Source organism: Rhodamnia argentea, chromosome 8 (assembly GCF_020921035.1).
Source record: "Rhodamnia argentea isolate NSW1041297 chromosome 8, ASM2092103v1, whole genome shotgun sequence".
Lineage (NCBI taxonomy): Eukaryota > Viridiplantae > Streptophyta > Magnoliopsida > Myrtales > Myrtaceae > Rhodamnia > Rhodamnia argentea.
The window spans coordinates 22,568,309-22,579,179 of record NC_063157.1 but is presented as its reverse complement, the minus strand read 5'-3'; the positions used below and the strand labels follow the sequence as shown (position 1 = coordinate 22,579,179).

Genomic DNA, 10,871 nt, shown 5'->3' with positions numbered 1-10,871 from the left:
GACTGTTGGTGGATTTGTTAAGCTAGGAACACTACCAGAATATTAGCTTTTAGAGCCGTGGTGTTCAAGTATGTGACTTTGTTGAGGGTTATTAAGTCATTTAGAGGGTCAAAAATGGCGGCTCGAGTTCGAATCGCTGGAAAATGCTTCGAAGGTTTATGGACATTTCAAACTTAATATAGACGTGGGAAATATTGGTTTTCACGAAATCCGTATATTCTGTAATTGAGAAAAATCATTTAGTATAATAATTTTACTAACTTCAATAAGCATAAATGATTGGAAATTAGCGTTAAGTCATTATCAGAGATTGACGGTGAAAAATGCATTGATATAGAGTATTTATCGGGTGGGATCTATATGCTAAAAAAGCATATACGGTAATTAGCAAAAGTGCAAATTCACCGATTTAAGATTTCTCTGGCTTATCTGCATTTCCGGCGGACACTGAGTTCCCCATGTATTTGCAAAAATGTCAAATTTCATTTCAACATTATCTAACATTTTATCTTAACTATCCAATCAAGCCACTTATCCCTCTCACTTAAATATCCACAGGCTGCGTTTGGTCGTTTGGAGTTTTAGCTAGGATAGAATTGGACATGATATGATATGAAATCCACAGATTTTGCCATATCCTATCCACTGTTTGGTGAATCACGATAATAAAATCGGATATGTTCATATTCTATCATGTTCATTATTTGTATTTACACATATCAATGTAACTTAACTTAAAAATGCACAAATGGAAACTATAAGAAATTCTCATAATTCACTGCCAACTCTAGTAAGAGAGAAAATGTGATCATTCACATTTGCAACTACAAATTTTTTTGTCTCTCTCGCTACTTTGGTTAAACTTCAATATGAACCACCAAGTTGCGGAGGAGAATGAATTTTTACTTTCTTTCTGCTTTTATAGACTTTTGACATGAACCAAAAACTTACGAAAGGTAAGAAGTTTCGAATCTCTCACCATTTTTGTAGAGTTCTGATGTGAACTATAAAACTACAAAGGAGTGGTGAAACTTTAATATGAACCAAAGATACATAGGAGAAGTAGATGAAGATTTCTATTTTTTTTTTTTTTTTAGAAATTTCATTGCCCCACATTCTTAGAGAATTATTTTCATTTTCAAGTTTGAATTTTGTTTATTTAAAATCTGGGTTGTTCTACTTTATTTTTGTACTTATTTTTTATTTTTATATCTCATTATTTTCATTATTTTTATTTCGTTCCATCATTTATTAATAAATTTTTAGTGAATAATAAACTATACTACTATACCTAAAATATGTTATGACGTGATGTGGATATGAAGTGTGTGTATATATGCACAAAATATATATTATAAAGTAGAAAAAAATAAAATTTATAAATACATATATGAGTAAATAAAAAAAATATAATTCAAATATAATTCACATTTAATAATAATTTTAATTTTATTATTTAAGAAGTTTGTTATTCGAAATAAAATAGCTTTTATATCATGAACATAAGAAATCCTATCCACCTTTATCCCACCTTCTCCATGGGATAATTTTATCCTGGTTATATCCCCCTTATATCCCACTTTGTCCTGTCCTAGACTGGAGCCAAACATAGGATAGGATAAATTTTGTCATATTCTAATTTTTATCCCGACTGCCAAACGCAGTCACATGCTCTTAATTTGTGCTATCGAATATATCTCCTAAAATGATATCATGGATGACATATTATTTTTTACGTTTGTCTCTTTATATCTATTATTTTAACTCTAGTTATTTATGACATGTTCAGTAAGATTTGTTCTTTTAAAAAAGGTAAAAGAAGAAGAAGAAAGATAGAAAAAAAAATTCCTTCTATTTCTCGTAGGAGCACCTCCATCCGCACATCTTCAAGCTCAATGATTTTTTATTTCCCTTCCAATATTTTACACCAAGCAAGGTTCCAATTCAAATGTCATCCAAGCTAAAAAATTCATCCAATATGTTGTTTTTAATTCCACCCATCAAGCATCTTACAATGTAATTAAGGCTTTGGGCTTTTGAAGTCTTTCGCTCAAGATAAGTGAAATCTTCTAGAAATTAAATTAGATTGATTTACTTAGTATTCTTTAACTAGTTATGTTGATGTTTGTTTATTTAGTATAAATCTTAATATTACCCCATGTTGAGCTATTGTGATTTATTGGGTTTGAATTAAAAAAAATTCTACTTTCTTAGAATATGCTCGAATGATAACTAATAGATTTTGTTGCATCTTGGATTTAAAAAATGTAGAAATGGTAAAACTAAATTTAGAAGTGTCATTTTACCAATTTTGACATCTATGTAAAATTTACAGAAATGAATGGCTCTTTTAATTGCGTTATATTATGGTTATAAGTGTTAATTAATGGACTATCAAGTTATACTAATTAAAGGAAATCAAACTAGGTCAAAATAAATAGTTTTGAAACTTTAGGGGCAAATGTATGATTTATCAAGGTTTGGGGACGAATTTACAAATACTGACAATTATAAGGGCTGATTACACAATCAGAAACCACGGGGTGATTGATAGTGAAATAATGGCTTTATATAGAGGATTTATTCAATTAGACAAAATTGGACTAAATTGCATAATTAATTTAGAAGTTGGTTGTTTGGTAATTTGATAAAATCTCTGCCATTTCTATAGTGTAAATGAAGTATTTATATGTCTGGGATGACAAATCAATGGCCTTAGATGTTTAAATTGATTAATATTTGCTTGACTAAAAGAAATGTGGAAGTTATGGGTAAAAATCATAAAGTCGGAAATTTTGTTAGGGACTATGTAATCCTGATAATCTGAAAATTAGTTTTAACTTTGATGATAAAGGTGAACTTCATCGAGGCGTGGTCTTAAAAGGGAAAATTATATGAAGCACATACGTTATGAAAGAATAAAATGTCAAAGTTATCCCACTAATATACAAATTAACATATGTTCCCTATTAAATAGTGATGGTATGGTAAAAAGCAGATGAAGTTTTGTATCTTAAAAAACACTTAATTATTTGATTGCCAATGATTAGACGGAAAATGTCAACAGATTAATGTGTTATTAGTTCCGGGTAAATTTGTCATTAAATATGTCACATAATGCGATAATGATTTGCACATGATGATGGTACATACGGAATTATGATTGTTTTATCTATAGGAGTTATGTGAGTTTCCAAATGAAAATAAAATGGCTATTTTGGTTCCATTGTTGACTCGGGGAATACCAAAATAGTCGAGTGATATAGTTGCATTGTATTTATACTGATTGAACAAGACAACTGATATATTATGATAATTTGTATGTCAGTGATGCCATGTGCAGGGGATATTTGTCATGGTCTACTCACTAGAGAGCGAACTTTCTTATATGAGTATAAGATGTTCTATTGTCTAAGAAGAGGATCTTTACAAAATTGAGAGGACATGAAGTCCTATAATTCATACACAAAATGATGTGCCTCATGTAGCCTTATGTGGCTTTAAGAAATCTTGATACAATTATATGGAATAACTATGATCATTCGCTTATACAATGTGTATTTATCCTCGCCGATGTGAAGTACACTTGTGATGTATGTGCTCAATGGCAAAGATGTGTTTATGGTTTCCTCTTCGTGAGCTGGTAGTGACAATGTCTCGTTAGTCAAGATAAGCTCTACCAAGGGAACGTATTCTTAGCTATGTACATCGATGACTTACTATGTGGTACACGAGCATCATGGGATTAATAAATTCATATGTGCGCATTTGAGTGTGTGACTCTTGACATCTATCTTTTGCACACATGATTATATCGAGTTTGGGTCATATTCTTTCCGAATGATATCTAGTGAGCTACACATGTATCGTGTGGATTACAGTATATTAAATAAATTTAGATAGCATTTTAGATTTCCCTATTTGCTATAATATGTGATATTTACTTGCTAAATGTTACTATGATGTTGTGCTCCCGTTTCAAATGGTGAGTAGATCTCCTACTTTAAACGTACAGCTATTATTTACTGAGTTTAAGCTTGCCAAAAAAAATTTCACAGATTAATCGAACTCGGAGTTTAGAAACATTGGATTAGGACTTTTGAAAACCTCTGTAATGATTGCATCAAAGTGTGCAGCAAAAGTAGGAGTGCATTTTCTCAAGTAAATAGCACAAATGGTCTCTAAATTTTGATCTAATGTGCAATGTCATCCCTGCATTTTTAGTTTGTTCATTGTAATCCCTAAACTATTATTAAATATTCAATCTAATCTCTAAATTATATGAAAATGCTAAATATCATCTTTGTTAATCCAAGTTAATCAAAATGTTGATATGGCTTCTAACCAGTTCAGTTTAAGAGTAGGAAAAAAAAAGTTACATGAGGAAGATATTCATATCATGAAGATATAATAATCTACGTTATCAAATAACGATGGACATGTTAACGCTCTATTTTTTTTTCTTTTGAAGAGATGGATGTATTGACTCATCATATTTGAAAGCCCACCTCAGCATATAACACTATACTCCATCAACTAACGTTTGATTGATTTGTCGTTTGACCAAATAGAATGACGAACACATTGAACAAATTAAATGTTCAGGAACAACATTACACATTGAACCAAAGTCAATGGATCATTTGTATCATTTTCCCAATTTTTCCGTAAAGGGAGTTTCAGTAATAAGAAACTGTGCACATCATTTTAGATTCAATTGTTTATTCATTGAGGTTCAAATATAATGAAAAATTTAAGTCGGTTGAAATAATCCAAAGGTTTCGGAATTGATCTGTTTGTAGTCTCTGAGCTGTGAACTCAATGCCCTGGTGAACTTTTGAGTAATCTCTCCCCCAAGCCAAGTTTTTCTGAGGAAAGTGACATTTAGCAGGGTAAGATTACTCCGTAACAAAAAGGATGAACAGGTTGCCGGATGGATCTCGAGAATGCGGTATCACAAGAACAAAAATAAGAGGCGGTGTCAAATGATTTCGGTGATCTGAAGATGATTGGCAGAATGAAAAATGAAGAACCTCTTCAGGGTCTTGTCTGAAACATTGCTTACACACCAAAACGAGAGACATCAATAGTAATCTAACCAGTACCTCAAAAGGAGTAGAAAGCTGCAAGAGGGAGAGCCTCATAGACTACAAAGGTTTCGGAATTGATCGGACCAGTCTGATAACCTTCGTTGTGGAAAGGAACTGCAATGCTGGGAGCGAATGACTTCGTATAAACAATTGCCACTGTAACAGAAGTTCGAGCACAATTATACAATTTTTCAGCAGCAATTCCTACTTTTGATCTGGATGTGAATTCGTCACTGAGGATTTGCTGCTGTCTAAAAGTAAGCAAAGGAAATAATATCCAAGTCAAGGAATAAGGAAAGCAAGATCACAATCCACCATCTCTAACTGATAATCTTCCTTCAAAAGAACGTCCCCAAATCATTCAATTCATCTACCTATTTTGAAATCAGATTGCACTTTCGCAGGTGCGTTTGCCAAATGGAATGCTTGAGCTTGTATTGAAAGGCAGTAAGTAAGATTTATACGTCTTCAGATTATACAGACTATGTTCAGCAAACATAAACCACCCAATGACCGTACCAGTTTAGTGTAAGAGGACTCACGGGAAAAAGAGCACCGCACTGATGTTTTTTTTATAGGAGCTTTACAATGAAACATGTAATTGAGGACCACACAAGGGAAAGAATGATCAGAAACTGAGATGAATTCTCTCAACAGCAAAGTGGGCAAATAATCAAGCCATTCTCGTTGCACTCCAAGCATTCAGTCGCCGACGAGTCTTCGCCAACGAGCTTGTGGCTGCCATTGCATTTGAAACACACCACGAATTTCATACCACCGCAGCCTTCACATGGACCAGTAGACCTATCAATTGGGACTCCCTCAAGAAGCTTCTTGAGCTTTCCTTGCTCATGCAACCCCAACACACGTTCAGCTCCACCGATGTACCTCCCCTTAATGAACACCCTCGGTGGAACCGCCTTCCCGCCCAAGATGTCCCACAATTCTTCCTTAAACTCGGTGTGCATCGACACGTCTCTCTCGTGGTACAGGATGCGGAAGCTGTTCAGAAGAAAACGAATCTTGCCGCAGTCTTCAAATGTCTTTCTTATGCCTCTAAGGCTGGTTGTGTAGAAGATTACCGAATCGCAGCCTCCAGGTGGGCACTTCTCTTCAAATGCCAACAGTGGATCAGCATCCTCATTGTCCTCCTCGATTCGACGAGTTTTGGAAGGGGGCTCGTCAGAACTTTTCCCTAAATCATCTGGCTCTGCCTCAATTCTGGGTCTCATCACTTCTTGGCTGATCCTGATCTGCTCCTTCACCGCTTGCTCAAATGCCACGAGCAGGTTAGGATCGAAAAGACTCGACGAATTCAAATCTGGCCGCCTAAAATTCGAAACATCAATTTCTGATAACGGGGTCTTCAAGCTGTTTCTGGGTAGCTCCTCTGTTTGAGACAATCTCGAAGCCTCATCTGGAGACGATTCCAGCTCTGACTTCATAAGCATATTCTCACAGTTCTCTTTGCCAAGAAGTGCGCTTTCCACATTGACATTCGGACCAATGTTCTCCTTGTTCTCCAAATCGTCATCAAACCCAATTTCGGCATCTTCAAGATCCTTCATCAGCTCCGTGACGTCAATAACCTCCGGTTCTTGCGCCTCCCGGACACTGCCCTGATAGTTGTGGCTCCGATCGGGATTATCTTTCGGAAACAACATGGTTTGAGCCTTCATGATCGGATTCTTCAAGAATGTCTCGACGTACCCATCTGCAGCGTTCAGATGAAGAATCCTGTCCTGCTTCAGATACCCGATGGGCTTGATCGTCTTGAGCTTCTTCAATAGCTTTCCCTTCACTCCCTTCATTGCTTGAAAACCCCCCCACCCCCCAAAAGAAAGAACACAAAAAACACAAAAATTCAGCAAGCTGAAATCTCAATTCACAGAGAGAGAGGAATAGACTGAACAGGAAAAACAAAGAAAACCCAAGATGGGTTCTCTGAAATAGAAACAGCTGAAAGAAACAAAAAATGAAAGCGAAGAGTGAGAGACCGTGTTCTCCTTTTTGCAGGAGAGAGACAGAGCGACTGTATGGTTCGTGTCGAGCTCAACGGCTAGAAAGCTGTTACGGCAATTTTTAAAATTCGAAACGACGCGTGCGCACGGCAGGCAATACATTGCCGTGTGAAACAGCCGAACAAGAAACCGCCACGTGTCGAATAGCCCACGTGGAGCCGGCGGATTGGTCTGTAGCAAAGGAGTTTTTGGGCTGGGGCAAAAGCAGAGGAGTTTGCGGCTAACGGTAAGATAATTTCCCCACCCGAGTGGGGCCTACAAACCACGGCTAGTGATTCGGACCGAAAATGGTAGATGCATGATTTTTCAACAGCTTTTTTTGTCTTCCGACCAAAAAAAAAAAAAAAAAAAGGTTTTTTGTCGAAATCTTTTTGCTTTTTTAAAATGCGTTTTTGGGGATAGGCATGCTCCTCTTTTTGTTTCAAATTTTTCCGCTTCATTTGAAAAGGGACGGAAGGAGGAAGGTCAAATTTGGTGGAAATGAAGACAAAGATGTCTTTATCTTCGATCAACTTGATGGGGATGCATGGGCAATTGGGCATCATATGTTCCACTTTTTATCGTTCAAATTAGATGGTACGTCGCTTTCCCCGTTATCGCCGTACATGTCTTCATTCGATCGGCAAATGAGAAATGAGTTTGCATAGTCTTTTGAATTGGTGCTTATTCTCAGCTCTATTTGGAAAATAATTACAGCTACGGACCTACAAAGGTCCGGAGCGAAGCCATTTTCTCAAAAAAAGACACAAAATGGACCTTATCTTACAAAAGAACTCGAGGTGAGGATGACTTAAAATGGATCTTGTTTCAAATAAGAGCATAAGTTTGCCAACTTAGTCTCAAATAGGCCAAAGTTCAACGGCCAGCAGATTGATCGTGTCTTTCGATGACCGCTTTTCTTCTAATCTTTGATCGCAAAAGAGACATCCCAAAATCTTGATAGTCGAAGAGAGAGGCAATGGTGGGATCAAATGGTGATTCTAACCACATCTGCACTTCCTTTGGGTGTTGGGTTTTTGGCGCCTCATACTCGATAAAAATAACTCGTGGTATATTTTTTTTTTCTCCGTTGGCACCATATCAAGATAATTTGCTCGCGTTGCCCTTTGCTATCGTCATGGTTCATGACCCATTTCTTTTTACACATGAGTCGCTCGTGCAAGTCGCCGGCGAGGATTGAGTCGGTCGATGAGCTCGGGCGCTTATTTAAAATTTACTTGGATATTTTAGGTCTTTATATGACACAATGTCAATTCTATGTCATCTTTTGAAAAAACGACACCACCTCATATCTTTGTTCGAGATAAGGTCTACTTTGAACCTTCTTTTGTAAAAACGGTCCCACTTCAAAACCTCATGTGATACAATATTCACTCTAAGCCATCTTTCGGAAGAACGCCCTACTTAAGGCTCATTCAGGCCCTTATATGAAAAATTCCCCCCCCCCTTATAAATGGTGAAAATTGAAAACCTCACGCCTAGAGAGATCGACTTTCACTTTTGACTTTCAATTTGTAAGTCTTTGAGATCCGATTTTTTACATAACTCCTTAGTCATTACTCATGTGTACCTATGGATATTGAAGGTCACTGCAATCGTGCCAAGTTTTTTCCTAATTTCCTCTAATTTTGCTGAAAAATTTAGGGATAAATACACTGGAAGTCCTAAAACTTATCACAAAAGTGGAATTGACCGAAACCATCTTAGAATCGTCAAAACTGAGCATAGCCATGCTAAAACACATTAATTTTGTGATTTGAGATTTCTCGAGTCCCGACCGAATTTAACAACCGAGCATTTCTCTTTCCGTTTCGAAAATGATTCCATTTTCCTGTTTATTCCAACCAAGCATCGTTTGCTCCAATTGTCACCAACTAACAAGATCTCTCGGGAAGAAGCGTCTTGTACAAAATTCCATTATTGCTGAATTAGACTAGATTAGATTATGTAAAAATGTTGCATTTGCATGGAAAATCATTAAAAATGTTGCATTTACACCCTCTTGTCATTCATCTTCCTATCGCAGACCGTAACGTTCTCCTTCCATGGCGAAAGTCTCTTCATCTTCTACTTCATCCTCACGAGTCTATAGACCTTCTGTTGCCATGAATCCTGAACAGTCCCTTCCTCCAAACTCTGCAGAAAAATGGCAGCGCAGAGACAGTTATCTGCAACTTCACAAGCACTTCTCTCAGTCATGGTGAGCGCGATTGTCGGCGTCTCCAATGGCTTGCAATACAAGGTTGGAGGCTCGATTTGGTCCATCCCTCCATACCCAACTTACTATTCCAACTGGTCCTCCTCCCACTATTTCCTCGTCGGCGACATTCTCGGTAATCTCTTCGGCTTTCTTTAATTTCATCCCTTTGCCATGCATGTTGTAGTGTCTGATCACTCTGTGATCGGAAGGGAAAGTAATCCCTCTGGCCCTCCTTTTTTCGTCCTAGTTTTCGAGTTCGAGTCAGGCTTTTATGACGTGATGCAAGTGTCGAGGCGTGAGTACGAGGCCTGCACGGCGGACAACCCCTTCCAGTCCTTCCACGCGGGGCCTGTGAGAGTGCCGCTGATCGAGAAGGGCATGTTCTATTTCATCTGCAGCGTCTCTTGTTACTGCTCTCTCGGGCAAAAGGTCGAGGTTGCCGTGTATCATCCTGTTCCAGAAGTCGTTCCGCTACCTGCCGGTCCAGCCACGGTCACTGCCACCCCGGCGCCATCTCGTTTGCCCAAACAATCGTTAGACAAGGGAATGGGTCTGAGCCACGGGCGCTTCAGACAAGCCCCGCAACATCAACTATTGTTGTTCCTCTGCGTTCTAGCCACTTTTCTAACTGCAGTGGATTATCATTCCATGGGATGTGGTTTAAGGCCCTAGTGTCATTTTGACTTCGGCTGGAACTGCTGTGGCTATTGCGCTTTGCTTATATTGTACAGAGAAAACTATACTGATGCAACTGTTGATCTGCAAAAAAGTTTTTCCACTGCGAATTGATCGGCCACGGAGTTCATCGCTGCAAGATCATCGAGCAAAAGAAGATACACAAACTAGACATCATAAAAGGGTCGATGCCTATTTGTTCTGGGAACCAGCTAATCCCTTCAAACTGATCAAACTTCCTGTTCAGCCGAAACCGGCAATTGCAAGAATCCAAATTGACTCCAGATGATTTCAAATAGACAATGCGATTGCCACTGGCGGAGGAAAAGCTGTCCCTCAGCTGAGCTTCAAACGCTTTGCGGGTCAATGAATGCAGAAGCATTGACAGATATCCCCGCTCTGGTGCAGGAACGAGAGTGACTGCATGCCTGAAGAATGTTTCAATCGGACCGAAGAGCTCGAGCGGATTCAGCCGTCGGATTGATGAGTTTTAAAGTTGACCCAAGAACAGTCTTATCTGATCTTGGATGCTTCCTGGTTTTCATCAGTTTCTTCACTGAAATAATCATTATAAAGTACTGTGATTAAGCTTCCGAGGGCAGGAATCTCCTTAGAATTAAACTATCGAAGCACATTGCAAGCATATTCTACATAACTGTTTTGGGGAAAGATGATTCTTTTTTTAACACTTATCTAGAGACAATGCGATTTCAGCATTGAGGAGGCACCATCCAATCAATTGATGTTAAGGTGAAAGCGGACTGTACTCAATTTTATTTTATTTTTTCGTCCTATCTCTAACTCTCCCTCACTCTGATTTTCACTCTGTTTCTTTGCAGAGTGCGATAGTCAAATCTCGCATCTATGATACTAGTGTTCCCACAC

At 37.9% G+C, this 10,871-nt stretch overlaps 2 protein-coding genes across 2 annotated transcripts; one reads left to right on the top strand and one right to left on the bottom strand.

Moving 5' to 3' along the window:
• Nucleotides 1–5,527: 5,527 nt before the first annotated feature.
• LOC115755698 (uncharacterized protein At5g39865) lies at nucleotides 5,528–7,043 on the bottom strand. Its single transcript, XM_030695191.2, has one exon. The coding sequence runs from the start codon at nucleotides 6,899–6,901 to the stop codon at nucleotides 5,741–5,743; it is 1,161 nt and encodes a 386-aa protein (XP_030551051.1). The 5' UTR covers nucleotides 6,902–7,043; the 3' UTR covers nucleotides 5,528–5,740.
• Nucleotides 7,044–9,113: 2,070 nt separating this feature from the next.
• LOC115755736 (cucumber peeling cupredoxin-like) lies at nucleotides 9,114–10,103 on the top strand. The gene is made up of 2 exons (XM_030695251.2): nucleotides 9,114–9,444; nucleotides 9,559–10,103. Exons 1-2 carry the CDS (start codon nucleotides 9,258–9,260, stop codon nucleotides 9,981–9,983), a joined length of 612 nt encoding a protein of 203 aa, XP_030551111.1. The 5' UTR covers nucleotides 9,114–9,257; the 3' UTR covers nucleotides 9,984–10,103.
• The last annotated feature ends 768 nt before the right edge of the window (nucleotides 10,104–10,871 follow it).

Coding starts and splice junctions, on each gene's coding strand:
- LOC115755698 (XM_030695191.2), bottom strand. CDS start 6,901: ATGAAGGGAGTGAAGGGAAAGCTATTGAAGAAGCTCAAGACGATCAAG.
- LOC115755736 (XM_030695251.2), top strand. CDS start 9,258: ATGGCAGCGCAGAGACAGTTATCTGCAACTTCACAAGCACTTCTCTCA. Junction 9,445..9,558: donor CCTCGTCGGCGACATTCTCG/GTAATCTCTTCG, acceptor TTTTCGTCCTAG/TTTTCGAGTTCGAGTCAGGC.